Source organism: Rhincodon typus, chromosome 8 (assembly GCF_021869965.1).
Source record: "Rhincodon typus isolate 14 chromosome 8, sRhiTyp1.1, whole genome shotgun sequence".
In the NCBI taxonomy this organism is placed as follows: domain Eukaryota; kingdom Metazoa; phylum Chordata; class Chondrichthyes; order Orectolobiformes; family Rhincodontidae; genus Rhincodon; species Rhincodon typus.
The window spans coordinates 76708217-76728011 of record NC_063339.1 but is presented as its reverse complement, the minus strand read 5'-3'; the positions used below and the strand labels follow the sequence as shown (position 1 = coordinate 76728011).

Sequence of the window (19795 nt, the reverse complement as noted above, 5' to 3'; positions counted from 1 at the left end):
AATGGGATTTTGTTCATATTTGTCAGACAAGAGCAAACTATGCAGTTTTGTGACTCCACACAGTAAGACTTAATTATGGCTGTCAGAGAAATTGCTGTGTGACACAATGGACACAACCTTACCTAGGAACCTCAAGGGCAGAATAGTGGCTCACAGCGCCAGGGACTCGGGTTCAATTCCAGCTTTGAGAGACTGTCTGTGTGGAGTTTGTATATTCTCCCAGTGTCTGCATAGGTTTCCTCCAAGTGCTCTTGTTGCCTCAGTCCAAAGCTGTGAAGGTTAGGTGGATGGGCCATTCTAAATTGCTCACAGTGTCCAGGGGTGAGCAGGGTAGATGGGTTAGTCATGGCAAATGCAGGATTACAGGGATGGGTGAAGGGAATGGCTCTGGATAAGATGATCTTCAGATGGTCAATGTGGACTCGTTGTGCTTCCTTGCTGTAGGAATTCTACAACTTGAACTGACGGCTATTCAGAAAGATCCCACTTGGACAGTGTTCTATGGAATTATCGTGAAGAATCTGATAACCTCTTTGCTTCCCCATTTCTCTGGGTTGGGTCATTGTCAACTCTCATCTCTCCTCGTGCAAGTTTATGAGGTTCAGTCAATAAACCGACTCCAAACATCAGTTTAGGAATTATCCCAAATGCTGTAATTATTATTTATTACTATGGTATTTTTATTAAAAGCAACTGGTGAAATTCATAGTTTTTAAAACTAAAACTTGAAAAAAAGTTACAAAATATTTCAACTTGAATAACTTAGAATGCGCAAACAAACTCCATTCAATATCAGAAAATAAATCCTTCTGATTCAATATCTTGCTCAGAAGATGGTAAACTCCAGGTGACATTTTTTCTCTTCTGTGATGAGGAAGTGAGCTTTCAAATGAATGTCTTCACTTGTTTGTTCAGTTAACTGCAACTAATATGAATAATGAAGTAAGTGACATCTCACTGATGCTCTCCCATCTTTATAAATATGTGACTGCTCTCAATGGATCTTAGAATTAGGTGGAGTCGCTTGCATTAACAGAACTCAGAAAATGCGCGAACCAACAATACTTCATCAGATCGAAGACATTTACTACCCTGTTCTTGCCTTTCTTGGCATTTTTGGTAAGTTAATTAACCATTTAATGTCAGTGAAGAAACCTTCACACGTAAATTTAACCATATTATTTTGAAATTCGTTTTCCTTTCTTAAAAGTTCTGTTTTAAAACTTAAGTTGGTGATCACAGATCTTAATACCTGGTCCACAAGGACGACATCTCTTCAACTTGTCCAGTTTTAAACCCAGTGCTCACCAATCATCGACTCCCTTCTTCCATTGTCTCACCTTCCTGCTCTCCTCAGTCTTTCAAATTTATTATTGTATCATAACCTGAATTTGTTCTTTCATTCTAACCTGTTTCAATGAACATTCTTCCCTGATCTACTCTTACGCTCAACCAAGCACTCTGCTATTTGTTAGGAACTGTTTCATGGCTGCATTTTATATAAAATAACAATGGATTTTCCTGATGTATCTTGAAACAAGATGATAATACATTGGTAAGTGATTCAATTGCCTTGAAATCATGAAACCTTCATTGCCATTTTTATATAATGGGATCTGAGGAGAACGAGAAGATATTATGTCCTGTTTGAACACTTTCTGGATTAAAAAATATGTTTCTTCTCAAGAGTTTGACATGGGCTGTGGTGCTTTCTTGGAAATCATGTCAACAGTTTAATATGAACTGTGATTGATCTGCTAATTATAGAAGGTCGAATGAGAAGAAATGATGTTTATTGTCCTTCATCCCTGGAAATATGGCTTTGTAAGCAACTATGGGCTTCTGCTAATGATAACTAGGCAACCCTTCCAGACTTGATCACACTAACTTAGAAAGTCATAAAGAAGAAAACATGTCCAAATATGCAATAAGGTTACAAGTCTTTCTTTCCTTTTCTTGCTTAAAGTTTCTACATTTTAGGATTTTGACAATCTTGAAAACACTGACAAGCTAAATCTTTTTTTTCTTTTTATTCCAGTCAATTTAGTGTCTATTCTGATCCTGACACGAGGAAAGTGTGGACTTTCCAGATGTATCACTCTCTACCTGGTGGCCATGGCTGTGGCAGATGTGCTGGTCATTTGGACTGATGTGATACTGTTTACAGTTATTCCTTTCCACTTTCCAGGTACTTATCTGGAAACTACACCTGCTTATTCTGTCTTGCTTGTACTAGTTTCTACAGCCACAGACTTTTCTGTCTGGTTCACTGTCACTTTCACCATCGATCGTTTTGTTACAATCTGTTGCAAGAAGTTGAAAATAAAATATTGCACAGAGAAAACTGCAGTTATCATTATAATAACAGTAAGTGTCCTGTTCAGTTTGAAAAATATTCCTTGGTACTTTGCATATGAACATGAATATGTCATTGACAATGTGTCCTGGGGTGCTAGTCTATCACTGATCTTTTACACCACAGATGCTTGGGTAGCATTTGACTTTCTCAGCATTATTTTGACTCCTTTCCTCCCATTTATTCTGATTTTACTGCTCAATGCTCTGACCGTCAGACACATTTTAGTGGCCAGCAGAGTCCGCAGGAAGCTACTGGATCACAGCAAGAGTGAGAATCACACTGATCAAGAAATGGAGAGCCGCAGGAAATCCATCATTTTACTCTTCACCATATCAGGCAGTTTTATACTATTATGGTTGACAAATGTTGTATATTTCCTTTATTGGCGAATTGTGAATATTTATGATTACACAGATCCCAATGATCCTGCGTATGTCACTGAACAATCTGGCTACATGCTGCAGCTTTTGAGTACCTGCACCAACACCTGCATTTATGCAGTGACCCAGACTAAATTCAGACAGCAGCTGAAGAGTGCAGTCAAATATCCATTCACTGTAATTGGTAAATTACTGAAATGATTGAAACATTTTATACACACATATCTTTTTATTGGTGTGAATCTGTCTCCTTTTATTCACTATCACACTTGGTAACATGTGAATTTGCAATGGGAGAAAATAGGCACAATTTGAAGTGTTTCTTTAGCACATTATTTAATAAACACGCAGATCTACTGGCTTCCTAGCCACATGGGCATTTTTCCTGGTGGGTGGAAGTGTCGAATAAAATTATTTGCACAATGGCGTCTTCACTGAATCCCTGCACTTTTACACACCCAATACGGGTGCTGTGGGGAAGCATTAGCACTACTGCTGTGCAGCAATAGTGTGGAGATGACAAAAAATATATAAACTGGAGATTCAGAGAGTCTCCTGACTTTAGGGGCTGCCTCTGAGCTGGCTGAAAAAAAAGCATACACAAAAATCTCTGAATCACTTTCGACTGATCTGCAGGGTGAAGGTCGTCATTGAACAACACCTGGCGATAGAAGTTATTTTAGATATATCTGTGTTATCAGGTTTTATAAGTTGAGGTACACATTTTAAAAGGAATGTTATGTGGCAACGATGACTTGTGTTACAATAAAGTCTTTACAACACTGAGGTATGATGCTTTGAACATTTCTCATTGGATTTTAATTGAAAGACTGAGTGGTTAAAAATAGCGTAAGCCCTGAAAATCTGCAGCTGTTCTCTCACAGTCCCATTGGGGCCAGGTCAGCAAACAGCTGGAGAAATGGTCGTGCCTGAAAATTGCCATTTACACCATCAGCTATTCATTGTTGCTCATTGGCAAGAACTGACACAAGATCTGAAGAATATCCCCGGGAATTTCCAGTCCTGTTGGTCCAGCACCTCTTTATTCTTACTTCATTTGTGGGACATAGGCATCACTGACAAGGGCAGCATTCATTTCCCAGACCGAGCCGCCTGAGCCAGTTAGATCATTATGTGGGTCAGCCCAATGGCTTCTGTGGTGCAGTGATAGTATCCCAACCTCTGAACCAGGAGGTCCAGTTTTAAGTCCCACCTGCTCCAGAGTGTTTGCCATCACATCTCTGAACAAGTTGCTTAAGAATATTTGTAGGCCAGCCCAGGAAAGGACAGCAGGTTTCCATCCCTAAGGGATAATAATGGCTTTTACAACAGTCAGCAGCAGTTGTCATGAAGACAATTTAAACTTCACCAGCTAACACGGTCAGATTTGAACCCACGTTCCCACAGCATCATCCAAAGCCTCTGGATTACGTCAGTCAGTCCACTACTTTCCCACTGTGTCCCTGTCTCGCTGAACTTGTCATCATTGTCCCGGCTGTCAAGAAGATGAACTACAAGAAACAGGAAAAGGCAGTTACTCACTAGAATCCAATTTCACTTTGAATCCTCACCCTCACCCACCCATGGACCATAGATCTCTGGCATCTCACCCTTTAGCCTTTACTAAGTGATAAGTTCATAAGACAATGTGCACATTAAATGTCTGTGTGCATGTGAGAGAGACTGTCCGTGTGAGATCATGTGTGAGAGAGAGCGTGTGAGAGAGTGTGTGTGAGAAAGAGTGTGCGAGAGAATGTGTGTGTGGCAGAGTGTACGTGTGAGAGTGAGTGTGTGAAAGACAGTGTGTAGGAATGGGTAAGAGGGAGTGTGTGTGCGTTTGTGAGAATGAGTTTGAGCAAATGGTTTGTGAGAATACATTTATTTGTGAAAGAGCCCACACACTCTCTCTCAACATGCCCACTCTCTCATTCACTCATCCCACACATTTTGTTTCACATTCACACTCTCTCCCACGTGCACTCTCTTTCACACCCACACTCCCATAAACTCTTGCACTTTCTCACAAATAATTGCACTCTCGCAAATGTACTCTCTTAAATGCACTCACAATTGCACTCTTTCACATACCTACTGTCTCGCACACACACTCACTCTCCCAAACACACTGTCTCACATGCACTCTTATGCACACTCTCTCACAATCAGTCCCTCTCACACTCACACACATTCACCCTCACACATACTTGCAAGCAGTTCTACTTCACATACACACTCACACGAACATGGACTCTCTCTGACACACTCTCTCTTACACAGACTTGCTCTCACATGCATTCTCTCACACACTTTTCTGACACAGTTTTGCTCTCACACACGCGTACACTGACTCTCACACATTGATTCACTCACATGCACGCACACTCACACACATGCTGCCACATAAACACAGACACACTCTCATATGTACGTTTGTGCACATGCACATACTGTCCCATTCACACATTCTTGCACACACACACACACACACACATTCTAACAGGCACATGCTGTCAGATAGTGTCTTTCTTTCACACAAATTCTGTCATACACACTGTCTCAAACACTCTCTCACACACACACTTTACATATCTACCCTCACACACGAATACCATCACATACACTCACTCTTATGTACATACGCACATTCACAATAACCTCTGTCTCATGCATAGTCTTACACATGAACACTCTCACTCACAAATTCTCTCACACACATTCTCACAGAAATCAATGAAGGACTTGTCTTAGTGATTGGAGCAACGTCAGCCAGATGGATGTCATAGAATGAATTCCCTTATTGGGGCTGTTAACCTGGTCTAAACAGGAAGCCCTAGCTGACAGATCTAAACAAGAGTGTTAGGGGTTCTTTTCACTATAGGAACTAGATCTGTGCTTGCTAGCTCAGTGTCTTTACCATGCATATTTAAATAAAGGGCGACTGAGTGATGGGATGCCAACCTTCGTAGAGTTATTTCAAAGACAATGAGAGAAAAAAACAAAAAAAAGAGATTCGCTCATCTTTGAAATGAAATAAGCATTTCTGGCATCATGCCACTGTTTGGAAAGCTTGACTCGTTCAATCCTGCTGTCCAAGACTGGGCCCATTATATGGAAAGAATGCGGTTTTTTTTCCAGGCAAATGACATTGGGGCAGATGAAAAGCAACGACAGTGTGCAGACCCACAGGTTTTTCAGGTATTAGGAGCCTAACTTTCCCTGACGCGTGAGAGTGCTCCAGGGAGTAGAAGCCAGGACAGCTCTCAGGATACCGGAGATACACCTTCAAGTGGAACCGGTGATGCCAGATGGCCCACACATTAATGGAAACCCTTACTATTGATGAACTTTGCTGCATTGTCATATGGTCCTCTCAATATGCCATGGGTGCAGCTGATCGTGCCCTGCACCTGGGGGAAGACAGCAAAGTTACTGAATCCTAAATGCTGGCAAATGGGACTAGATTAATTTAGGATATCTCATCAGCATGGATGAGTTGAACCGAAGGGTCTGTTTCTGTGCTGTACATCTCTATGACTCTACACTAAAACCTTTCAAGAGTTGATGGATTTAATTGAGGAATATTACGACCCCAAGCCTCCTCTAATTCTGAGGTGCTATCAGCTTTACTTGACATTTTGAGAACCAAGGAAATCCACATCGGGATTTTTGACAAGGTTAAGATGACTGGCAGATGCACGTGATTTTGGTTTAACCTGAAGTGAGGTGCTGAGAGACTGTGTGGTGTATGGGATTAATGACATAACCACGCAAAAGCTCCTACAAGCTGAAGCCCAACTGGACTTCAGACAGGTACTACAACTGACTTTATCATTGGAAAATGTGGCAAGTGGAGCTTGTGAGTTACAGGCATTCCAATGGAAGTGGATATCCTCGCCAGTCCGACTGATCTTGGGGAACACCACTTGAGTGAAGGCAATTCCATAGCCTCACTTACGACATATCCTGAACAGAGGGACCCGAGGTCAGCTCACAACAAAACCGCAAACAAATCCAAGCCTCAGCCAAGCCGTTAAAATGTTCTCAAGGATTCAGACTGCTGCTGGTATGCAGACTTGAGACAGCAAAAACTCCCACTAGGCCTGAATTGAGTAAGAGAACTCTTGGGCCAGCATTCAGGAGAGTGCACACCCTGGAAAGTCCACTTACAGCTGGTCTGGAGCCATTAAATTGCCTAGCAACATCCAAATCAGAACCAATCAAAATAAATGCCTGGTTAAATGGTCACCCAGTTTGAATGGAGGTTAATACCAGGAAGACCAATAAAGAGCATTTAGAGAACTTAAAATAGTGCTTAAACATTTCTCCAAGGTGGGGGTACACCTTAGGAGGGAAAAATGTGCACTCCAGGTACCACAAGTAACCTACTTAGGCTACAGAGTTGATAAGAACGGCTTACACCCATTGGAGGATAAAGTGACAGCAATCAAAATGTGTCTCGGCTCACACATCTGTACCAGAGCTTAGGTCTTTCCTTGGGTTGATGAGTTATTATGAAAAACTCGTGTGTAACCAGCCCTCCATCCTGGCACCCATACATTTGCTATTGAAAAGTGGTCACCCTGAAAATGATCTCGCACCAAGATGTAGCCTTTAGGGAAGTGAAGAAGCAGCTGCCGTCGTCTAAGGTGTTGGCATAGTACGATCCTAAACAAGATGTGGTGCTGACTTGTATGTTACTGGATGGTGTAGATTCATGGTGGCCCAACGGGGATGAATGCCCGATAGCACATGTTACCCGGACTTTGGCTGATGGCGAACAAAGGTACGCACAGATAGAAAAGGACAGTTTGGTGATCATCTTTGGTGTGAGAAAGTTCCACCAATACTTTTATGGATGTGAATTTGTAACTGTAACAACCACAAACCCCTGCTAGGGCTATTCTATTTTTTATTCATTCACGGGATGAGGGCATAGCTGGCTAGGCAGCATTTATTGCCCATCCCTAAATGCCCAGAGGGCAATTAAGAGTCAACCACATTGTTCTGGGTCTGGAGTCACATGTAGGCCAGACCAGGTAAGGATGGCAGTTTCCTTCCCTAAAGGCCATTAGTGAACCAGATGGGTTTTTTCCAACAATCAGCAATGGATTCATGGTCATCATTACTTTCTTAGTTCCAGATATTTATTGAATTCAAATTCCTCCATCTGCCATGGCAGGATTTGAACCTGGGGCCCCAGAATGTTATCTGGGTCTCTGGATTAACAGTCCAGCGATAATACCACAAGGCCATCGCCTCCTCTGTTCAAAGAGGACATGGCTGTGTCAGTATAGCTTCAGGTCGAATTCAGCAGTGGGCTCTTATTTCGCGTGTACAATTATATGTTGCAACACAGTCCGGGATGCTAAGTGGAAAATGCTGAAGCCTTCAACCACCTCCCACTGACAGATACACCACCGGTGGCATCACCACCAGAAGAGTGCATTCTGGTTCTAAACGTTCTGGACACCATTCCGGTCACCGCTGACAATATCGGAGTGTGGACACAAAAAAAATCCCGTTCTGGCAGAACTAAAACAGCTGGTGGTGATGGGGGAGAGTGGGGAGGGAAGCAAAAGGACCATCACAACCAGAATTGAAACCTCTCTTGAACCGACAAGGCCACTTCACTACAGTGGATGGCATATTATTATGGGGAGCAAGAGTGATTGTTCCAAGCGAACATCGCCGCCAGATATTGGCTGAACTCCACAAGGGTAATCCAGAGGTTTCCAAAATGAAGATGTTGGTGAGCAGTTGTGTCCAGTGGCCAGGATTGGATGCCAACATAGCTGCATTGGTGGGGCAGTGCCCAGAGTGCCGACAAGGACAAAAATGACCTCCAGGATGTCCCCCACAATCGTAAGAATGGCCGGGTAAACGCTGGACTTGGGTACAAGTCGGCTATGCAGGTCCTTTCATGGGTTCTATGTTTTTAGTCACTGTGGACGTCCATTCAAAGTGGTCAGGTGTGCATAGAGTTCGTTTGTCAAATATGAGGACTACGATTGAAAAGTTGCAAGCAATGCACAGACTCCCGGAGTTATTTGTCACAGGCAATGGGCCATCGTTTACCAGTTGGGTTTTGGAGTATTTCCTAAAGTCGAATAGCATTCGGCATGTAAGCACAGCTCATACCATCCATTGTCAAATGGTCTGGCGGAAAGAGCAGTCCAACCTTTGAAAGGAGACTTAAAGAAACAGCCTACAGTTTCACTTGATACCAAAGTGTCTTGGTTCACCTTTCAGGCAACTACAGGGATAACTCCAGCAGAGTTCCTAAAGGGGAGAAGTTTCTGCACTAGATTAAACGTGATCTTTCTGGACCTGGGGGGACGGGTGAAAAGTATCAGGAATGCCAATGCTAGCCACAAGACTCCTCTAAAGCAAGAGAGGCAGTTTACTTCAGGGTACGAGGTTTGTTGTCAAAACCATGGGTAACAGGCATCGTCGACATGAAGTAAAGTCCCATCCACGCAAAGTTCAGGTAGGAGAGTCAGTTCTGAGGTGGACCACATGAAAGCTACAGACTCACAAACAGGGCAGCAGCAAAACACACCCTGCCGCTCAAAACATCCAGGAAGGATGTCAGAGCACATGGGTTCTTCCCCCAAACCTGAAGAAATCTCTGAGGGCGAGATGGACACAGTAGATGTTGCAGCCTCAATGCCCTTACTTCCGGGCGCAAGTGACAGGCTATGGTCCAGTACACACCGCCAGGATTCGAGGCAGAGTCGGAGGAACCCAACTTTGTCCAAAGAAGCCCCAGGAGAAGCGCAGGAAAAGGAACGGACCTACATCCCAGGACATAGAGGGGTAGGGACGTAGTGATTGGAACGAGGTCAGCCAGGTGGATCCATGGAATTTGAGTTCCCTGACTGGGGCTGTTAACCTGGTCCAATCAGGGAGTCCTGGCTGACAGATATAAACAGGAGGGTCAGAGGTTCTGCTCACTCTAGGACCAGGCACTGTACTAGCTTAATCAGCATCTCGTATTATGCACAGGTAAAGAAAGGGTGACTTGGTGACGAGATACCGGCCTTGATGTAGTTATTTCACTTGCATTTCTATACCACCTTTCAGCAGTTCAGGCCATCCCAAATTTCACTTCTCTGCACTTCCCTTGTCCGTTTGTCTACAAAGATATTCTGCATGACCAACCTGAGCATCATGGCCAGATCTCAATAGTAAATAGAAACCTTTTGAAGATATCTATGATTGGATTCTGTCTTTACAAAGATGTTGCATTAACATGGAAGCGAGTTTCTCTATTTCCGTTTAATTATAAGTCATGGTGATATCACTGAGTCGGATTAAGGATATGTAGAACCAATGAGAAACTCCGCAAAATTTAGGAGGTACAGTTAGTAAATTTGCAGATGACGCCAAAATTAATGGAATAGTCTAGAGTGAAGAAGGTTATCTAAGATTAAGAGATTTTGATCAATTGGGTGAATGGACTGAGGAGTGGCAGATGGAGTTTAATTTGGATAAATGCGAGGTGTTGCATTGTGGTAAAACAAATAAGTTTTTATACAGTTTATGGTAGGAACCTGGGTAGTGTTCTTGAACAGAGAGATCTTGGGGTTCAGGCACATCTCTGAAATTTGCGTCACAGTTAGACAAGGTAGTTAAGAAGGCATTTAGTATGCTTGCCTTCATTGCTCAGACTTTTGAGTATATGATTTGAGACATCATGTCGAGGTTGTACTGGATGTCGGTGAGGCCAATTTTCTATTACAGGTCTGGACCCACCTGCCTGCATTTGGCCTATATCTCTCTAAACCTGTCCTATTCAGTTACCTGTTCAAATGACTTTTAAATGTTGTAACTATCTGCATCTACCACTTCCGCTGGCAGCTGATTCCACATACAAACCATCCTCTGTGTGAAAAAGTTACCTCGCAGGTCTTTTTTAAACCTTTCTCCTTTCACCTTAAAAATATGCCAACCCTAGTTTTGAACTTCACCATCCTAGAGAAAGGACCTTTGCTATTCGCCTTATCTATGCCCTTCATGATTTTATAAACATCAATAAGGTCACCACTCAACCTCCTATGCTCCAGTGAAAAAATGTCCCATGCCTATCCTTATAATTCAAACACTCCAGTCCTGGCAATCTCCTGGTAAAGCTTTTCTGAATCCTCTCTAATTTAATAATATCCTTCCTATAGCAGGGCGACTAATTTAGTTTGGGAAATTTGATTGGCCTGGACTAGTTGAACCAAAGGTTCGGTTTCCATGCTGTTTGAACCTATGACTCTCAAAGTCCCTGACTTTAATCTCCAACACTCACCAGAAATAAATTGGGTGGGCTGCAGCGATTCAAGAAGGCAGCTCACCACCACCTTCTCAAGGGCAACTAGGGATGGGCAATAAATGCTGGCAAGCCAGCAATGTCCACATCCTACAAGTGAATTATTATGTTCAGTTCTGGTCACCTCATTATAGGAAAGGTGTGGAAGCTTTAGAGAGGGTGCAGAGGAGATTTACCAGGATGCTGCCTGGACTGGAGGGCAGGTCTTATGAGGAAAGGTTGAGGGAGCTAGGGCTTTTTTCATTGGAGCAAAGAAGGATGAGAGGTGACTTGATAGAGGTTTATGAGATGATGAGAGGCATAGATAGAGTGGATAGTCAGAGACTTTTTCCCAGGGCGGAAATGACTATTACAAGGGGGCATAAGTTTAAGGTGATTGGAGGAAGGTATAGGGGAGATGTCAGAGGTAGGTTCTTCACACAGAGTGGCAGGCATGTGGAATGCGCTGCCGGCAGCGGTAGTGGAGTCAGATACTTTATAGACTTTTAAGAGACTCGTGGATAGGCACATGGAGGATAGTAATATGTAGGGTATGCAGGGTAGATTGATCTTAGTAGGATTATAGGTCGGCACAACATCGTGGGCTGAAGAGCCTGTTCTGTGCTGCACTGTTCTACAGTCCAAGTCTATGTTCTTAACACTATATCAGTCCCAGACTATGTTTGGAAAGTTAAAATCCCTTATTATTACAACCTTATCATTCTTATAGATATTTGAGATCTCCTTACAAATTTGCTTCTCAATTTCCTGCTGACTATTAGGGTTGCCTATTGTACATTTCCCAATAATTTCCACTTAAATAGCTTCACTGGACATACTCCCAGGAGTGTCCTCCCTAAGTACAGCTGTAATGTTATCCCTCACCAAAAACGCCACTCCCCCTCCTCTCTGCCCCCTTTTCTATCCTTCCAATATCATCTATACCCTGGAACATTAGCTACCAGTCCTGCCCTTCCCTGAGCCATGTTTCTGTAATAGCTATGATATTCCAGTCCCATGTTCCTAATCATGCCCTGAGGTCATCTGCTGTACCTGTCGGGCCTCTTGCATTGAAATAAATGCAGTTTAGTTTATCAGTCTTACCTCATTCTCTGTCTTGCTCTTGTCTGCCTTGACTATTGGACTTGCTTCTCTTCTCAACTATATCACCCTCAGGCTTGTCTCTTTTCTCACTAACTCTTCGGGTCCCAATACCCACCCATTCCACTCTCCACCAGCCTGCCTTTATGCATTTAAAGTCTCCTGAGTAGCACTAGCAAATCTCCCCACCAGGATATTGGGCCCCTTCCAAATTCAGGTGTAACCCATCCTTCTTCTACGGGTCACCTTGAACTTAGAAGAGATTCCAATGATCCAAAAATGCAAATCCCTGCCTCTTCCGCCAACTCCTCAGCCACACATTCGTCTGCTCTATCCTTCTATTCTTAGTCTCACACCAGCACTTGGCACTGGGAGTAGTCCATATATTGCTATCTTCAAGGACCTACTTTTTAAATTCCTGCTTAATTTCCTGTATTTCATTTTCAGAACCTCATCCCTTTCTCTTCATATGTCATTGTTACCACTGCGTATAACAACCTCCTGCTGGTCATCTCCCCTTTGAGAATATTGTGCACCATCTCTGAGTTATCCTTGACTCTGGCAGCAGGGAGGCAACACACCATTCCGATGTCTCACTGTCAGCCGCAGAAATGTCTGTCTCCCTGACCAGAAAGAACCCTATCACAATCGATCACTTGGCACGTGACCTACCCTTTATTAGGGTCAGTCTCAGTACCAGAAACTTGGCTGTCAGTGCGACATTCTCCTAAGAGTCCATCACCCCCTGCATTTTCCAAATGCAGCATACTTGTTTGAAATGGGGATAGCCACAGGACACTCTTGCATTATCTGCCTATCGCTCCTACCTTTCCTGGAGGGAACCCATCTACCTGATGGTATCTGCGGTTTTTCTAAGTTCCAGAAACAGCCATCTGTCACACTCCGGCTGCTGTAAATTCCTCATTGCAGCAGCAGTTAGAGGCAATCGATCCATGTGATCCGATAGGATTTGCAACCACACATGCTTCCCGCAGACATCATCAACAGGAATATTGAAATTCTCCCTAATCTCGCACATCCGACATAGTGAGGTGAAAATCACTTCTTTTGTACGTTACAAGGTGAAACTCTGGGATGGGGGTAATTTTATGGAGCCCTGCAAAAGCAGAAATGATGGCAGGTGGGGCAATTTCCTGACAGGACAGAGATAAGGTCAACACTGTGTCAAATCTCATGCTGATCGATGATGGGTTTGTACCTCAAATATATTGGCATGTCATGAATATTCTCTCATGAAAAATATCATTTTAATAAAGTCCTATCTTCAGAATGTAGTCAATGGCTATGAGAATCTCGTCACACCCAGGTTCATCTTTGTTTTAAGATGATGCCCCCTAGTTGTGTCTGCAGTCAGCACTTTGCCTTGTTGTTTGTGAGGGCACAAGGGAGGGGGTGAGGGGAATACCAGCCTGCATGGAGGTTCAGGACCAGAATAGTGAGTAAATGGTAAGGGGCGGGGGGGGCAATGCAGAATCAAAAATAATGGAACTGGAGGAGGGGAGATTCCAAGGGAGGAAAGGGAGTGGTGTTCAGGGTCATGGATCGGGGAGGGAATAAAGAGGGAAAGGTCTGGCATACCTCATGAGATGGGGATACGGTGAGAACAGTCAGTCAGGGTGTGGTAAACGGTCCAAAGGGAGATGTCGGGAGTGTCCAAATGTGGGTCCATCTCAGGGTGATGAATTCACTGAGAACACTCCCCTCCTGAGAGTGCTCTCAGACAATGTCCTTTACACGACATGGAAGGGAGGGCAGGCTGAGACACAGGTTCAATTAAGGTCTCGCAGAGCAGCGAGTACTGAGCACTTCTAGGCCCGAAACGTCAGCCTTCCTGCTCCTCTGATGCTGCTTGGCCTGCTGTGTTCATCCAGCTCTACACCTTGGTATCTCATAAAAACACAACTTTTTTTTCTTCCACAATCAAGGAAATGTCCCTCACTCTTTCATAACCACCCATGCATGACGACTGTATGACATTGATAGGAGCAGCGCGCTGATGATGAAGCCTCAATATTCCACAAACCATACTAAAGTGTTTTATTTAATCACTGAAATGGTCAAATTTTTCCATCTAGTACCTACTACCCAGAGTGAAAGAACTGACCACCAGGCTTCAGTAATTAATTCAAATATAATAGTTTATTAGAAACAAACATATTCGTGCATAAACTGGTTAACAATTCAGCTATAATTCAAACTTGAACTATATCACCTTAATCCCAAACACATTGACATGGTAGATGAGACAACAGAACTCTGCAGACATGTTTTGGGTTTTTCTTTAAGTGAAAGGGAAAACAAAACCACAATGGCCCAAGAGTCAAAACTGAAAGGATGAAATGGGAAGACTTCTCAGAATCCAGTGGAGTTTCTGTCAACATATCAAAATTCTGTCAGTTCTGAATCATTGTGATCTTCAAACCAGACCCGATTTCGAATGAGAATCAAATATAAATTCTGTTTGAGAGACAGAGATACTTACCGTTGGTTTGGCTTTAGGGTTTTCAGGAGAGAAAAGATTTATATTTACTTCTAGGTAGAGTTTTTTTTTTAACGGACCATCTGGGAAATACATCAACCTCAAGTTCAGAGACTGTTGCTAGACAACCCACAGCACAGAGCCTCCTTCAAACCAGTGTGCCCAGCTCCAAAAGCAATAAAACCCATCTCTTATGTCTTGTAAAAGTTTTAATTGCCTTCTCTCTGCAAAGTCACTTTTGTGAACAGCAGGTGACCCAAACACACTTTAACTTTTGACTCTCGACATGGAAAACCATCTGCATGCCAGAAACTGTCTAACCATTTCTATCCTTTTCAGTTTGCTTCACATAATTATTTTCAAGCACAATGTATTACCAACACAGTCATGAGGCATGCCAGGACATTTAGCTCTCTGACTAAGCTATTCTCAACAAGTGGTAATGCACCCATGAATAAAGTGTAATCAATGTCATGGGAAATATTTACACATGGAAATGAAATTTGAAAATCAAATACCTGTGCCACTTTTGTGCTCTCCAGGTTTTGGCAATGGAGTTGGGCAGGAAAGTTCTGACTGGTTTACAGCCCATCTGTTTGAGAAACTGTTTCTTTTAGAGCCAGCTGTAGCTACTCCATTGTGAGCCAGTGGCAGAATTCATCACCGAGAGTTTCCAATCCCGCAGAATCTCCTGTGCATGCAACTAACACTTAATTATAAATGCAGACATTTTCCTAATCACCCCGTTCAGAAATGTTATTACATACCTCTAGAGCACATGGGACCTGAACCCAGGCCTCATAACTCAGAAGCAGGGACACTACCACTGCACCACAATAGCCCTTGTCTAAAACATCTTAATCAATTGATTTTTTTTTACATTATGATTACATGGTCACTGTTAGGTCGGCGTCTTATTCCAGATTTTCATTGACTGAAATTTCATGATTTGGCCTGGTGGGAATCAAGTCCATGTCCCTCGAGCATTACAAAAATAGAAATCGCTAGAGAAGCTCAGCAGGTTTGGCAACATCTGTAGCGACAGAAACAAAGTGAATGTTTTGAGTTTGATGGTCCTTCGTCAGTAGACTGTTAGAAAGAATGGGAAGTCGATAAAGGAGGAGAACTAGTAATATTGCTGAAAGAGAAAGATGTGGAATTTGTGTTAATAGTGAAGCTATCAGTTTCCATGGTGGTTAGTCTTCTGAAACTCTGGAGATCACACATGCACAGTTAAAGAGCATGAATGCTCTTGTTTTAACCACGACATAAAAACAAAATATGACCATGCAGATCAGGATTCCTGCAGCTCCAGTATTTCGGTCATTAAGAGGATGTTTTGTCTTCTAAGATTAACTCCTGCCTCTCCCTTTAGCTCTGGGGAAATATAGATTGTCATTCTATAAAGGTGAGAATGGAGAATGGCTTGCAGTTTTTCCTTCCTTTGTTTCCTAGATGGGGAATAAAAATTGACAAGGTCACAAACAATGCAAAGTACCAGAGTTTGTTTCCAGAGGAATGAAATCCAAAAAAAGGAGCGAGGTAATATTTAATATACAGGGAGTTAGACCACAATTGATGTGTGATGGAATACTCCCCACTCGTATGACGGGTGCAGCTCCAACAACACTCAGTAGTTTGACACCATGCAATTCAAAGCAACCTGCTTGATTGGCACCACATCCACAAAGATTCTCTCCCTTTCTTACAGGCCAGACCATAACACCTCAAATTGTATCAAGGAGACAACCTAGACCCTAAGTTTTACCTTATTTAAAGGCAGTGTGTTGCAGATGTGATTCAACTGGTCAAACTACAAGGCTTTAAGTAAAACACATATTATTCTTCGACCACAATTAAAATACAAGCAAAAAAAAGCATTGCCATAACTTTAACTCCGTTGAAATACTTCAAAAAACTTATATATATTCTAACTACTAATTATCAACTGTTCCAATATTGCAGCATTTAATCCATTTAATTGCGTTGTGACATGTGTTTACTTTAACATTGTTAACAAGTGTACCTTGCAGGTTGAGCTTAAAACTTGATATTTATTCCAGCATTTTGTGATGAAACAAGGTTGTTGAATAAATACCCACTGCATGTAGGATATTGGTTATTATGTGGGATGCTGCTGTCACATAAAACATCATTTTCTTCAACAGGAGTTCCAGACAATTTCCGATTCATTTCTGAACATAGCAACAACAGTCAAGATGCAAAATGGATGGTGGAAAAACAAAAGTGAGTAGTCAGCAATAATTATATCTTGCACAACATGGTTCCAAAGCCATTTCCACACTTAATGGAAAGATACATCAACAAGCTGGCTGACATATCTAATAAAGCTAGGGGTACGTACATGTATGTGTCCTTATCTGCACAGGATGAAGATAAGTGACAGTGAGAATATGGGCTGATACTTAAATTATTGTGAATCAATGTCAGTCACAGAGTCATACAGCACGGAAACAGAACAATCGGCCCAACTCGTCTGCACCTACTAGATATCCTAAACTGATATAGTCCCATTTGCCAGCATTGGGCCCATATCGCTCTAAACACTTCCTATTCATATACCCATTCAGAAGCTTTTTATATGTTATAATTGTTCCCACCTCCTCCACTTTCTCTGGCAGCTCCTTCCATGGAGCTCCTTCCACCCTCTGCATGTCAAAGTTGCCCCTTAGGTCCCTTTTAAATCTTCCCCCTCTCACTTTAAACCTAAGCCCTCTAGTTTTGCACTGCCCCACCCTGGGGAAAAAACCTCGGTATACACCCTATCCATGCCCCTGATGATTTTATAAACCTCCATAAGGTCACCCCTCAGCCTCCAATGCTCCAAGCAAAAAAGTCCATGTTACATTGAGATTTTTGGAGGAATTTCTATCGTAAGATTTCACACTACCCCTTCACCTACCCTCAATCCTACGGTGTCCCTCCCACCAGAATGTGGCCCAATCTTACAACCTAACGTTCCCAATAGAACTCACTACTCACCAGATGCCCATTCCAAAGGCTGGCATTCCAGTCAGCAAAGATCACTGTGTTCTGAACGAGTACTGGCATTCCGAAGTTGCCCAGCGTGTCGAAGGATGGTCTCTCCGAAGATGTTCGAGAAGGAGAAAATGGGATTGTGATTCTCTGACAGGTATCTGGATTCTGAGTTCCCCATCCCACCAAGCCTCATGCTGTCTTACTCTCACTGCTGCAAACAGTATCTTCTGCAACTCACTCTGGTTTGGCCTCTCAAATACCCAACATCACTGACCTCGTGTGGCCTCTGTGATGCTACTTAGTTTCCAGGGACATCTCACCAACCTTCACCCACTTCCATTGGCACTAGTAATGGTTTCCCTCAACTATGTACAGCTTTCACCTCAGTTAAGCCCATCCCTGTTGCCTTTAGCAGAGAAAACAGTGCCTAACAGGATTCAGTTTGGCCGTCCAAAGCTATTCCCCCCGACTCTCCTACAAAGGTCATATTCCACATTTAACCCTCCCCAAACTCTGATTTCTCAAGGTTGGTCCTACACCTCGCTGGTCAACAGGAAGTTGTTTCCCTTCTTTTACAACACCAGCTGGTGTATTGAGATAAGTTTTTAAAGGTATTAGCAGTGTGAGTGGGTGGATAGGTGGGTGAATGAGGAAGTGGCAACACATGGACCTGCAGATGGGGAGTGGGTGCTGTCTGAAAGGGTGGGGGGTGATGTACAAGGGTGCTGGGTAGTTGGTTTGGGATGAGCAGCTTAGTCAGGGGGTAGCAGTGTCAGTGGCACATTGTCAAGGGTTATTTGCTTGAGGAGCAATGGTTGGTTGGCAAGGTGATCAGGTGTGTGAGTATCAGTATCAGGGCGTCAGAGACATTGAGCGGCAATAAATGTTTGTGGGATTTGTATACAGACCTCCGAACTGAAAAGTTGATGTTAGGAATGAAATAAAGCAGGATATTAGAGATACATAAAATTAAGGAATCTGCTGTAATTATGAGTGACCTTAATCTGTGTATAGATTGAGCAAGTTAAATTCGTAACAATACCATAAAAGAGGAATTCCTAGATTATGCACAGGATGGTCTCCTGGACCAATATGAGAACAGGCCATCCTAGACTGGATATTGTGTAATGAGACAGGAACAATCAGTAATCTAATTGTGCAGGGTCCCTTAGGAATGAATGACCATAATATAATAAGAGTTCCTCATCAAGATGAAGAGTGATGTATTTGATTCTGAGTTTAGGGTCCTGAATCTAAATAGAGGAAATTACAATGAAAGGAGGCACGAGCTGTCTATGATTGATTCAGGAATGGCACTGAAAGGGAAATGCTGGTGGAAATGCAATGTCAAACATTCAAACAGCGCATGGGTGAACTGCAACAATTGGTCATTCCTGTCTGGCACAGAAATAAAATGGGAAAGGTGTCCAAGCCATGGCTTAAAAGGGAAATTAGAGATAATATTAGATCCAACAAAGGGGCATACAAATTGGCCAGAGAAAACAACAGGCCTGAGGAGTGACAGCAATACAGAATTCAGCACAGGAGGAGAAAAGGATTGCTTAAGAAAGGGAAAATAGAGCACAGAGTAAGTTTGCGGGTGACATAAAAACTGACCTGTAAAAGTGTCTGAGAGATAGTAGGAACTGCAGATGCTGGAGAATCTGAGATAACAAGGTGTAGAGCTGGATGAACACAGCAGGCCAAGCAGCATCAGAGGAGCAGGAAGGCTGACGTTTCGGGCCTAGACCCTTCTTCTGAGGAGGATCCAGAGATGATTCAGTGTGATTTGGATGCAACAGCTGAAGATGGTTAGCTCCAGGATGCACCCTGAGGAGCACATGCAATGCTGTCCTGGGGCTGAAATAATTGATATTTATAACCACAACCAGTTTCCTTCGTGCCAGCTATAAATTCAACCATAGACTCATAGTTCTTCAGTCATACAACAGGGAAACAGACCCTTCAGTTCAACTTGTCCATTCCAACCAGATATCCAAATTTAATCTAGTTCCATTGCCAGCATTTGGCCCATATTCCTCTAAACCCTTCCTATTCATGTACCCATCCATTTGCCTTGTAAATGCTTGTAAATTGTACCAGCCTCCACCACTTCCTCTGTCAGCTCATTCCGTGCAAACACCATCCTCTGCATGAAA

At 42.9% G+C, this 19795-nt stretch overlaps 1 protein-coding gene across 1 annotated transcript; it reads left to right on the top strand.

Moving 5' to 3' along the window:
• Positions 1-1046: 1046 nt before the first annotated feature.
• LOC125483785 (probable G-protein coupled receptor 139) lies at positions 1047-2940 on the top strand. Its single transcript, XM_048600467.1, has 2 exons — positions 1047-1119; positions 2039-2940. The coding sequence occupies exons 1-2, from the start codon at positions 1047-1049 to the stop codon at positions 2938-2940; spliced, it is 975 nt and encodes a 324-aa protein (XP_048456424.1).
• Positions 2941-19795: the final 16855 nt, after the last annotated feature.

What these genes read in the sequence shown, in the direction of transcription:
- LOC125483785 (XM_048600467.1), top strand. Translation starts at nt 1,047, where the DNA reads ATGCGCGAACCAACAATACTTCATCAGATCGAAGACATTTACTACCCT. An exon ending in TGCCTTTCTTGGCATTTTTG is followed by an intron (nt 1,120 to 2,038) that starts GTAAGTTAATTA and finishes TTTTTATTCCAG; the next exon opens with TCAATTTAGTGTCTATTCTG.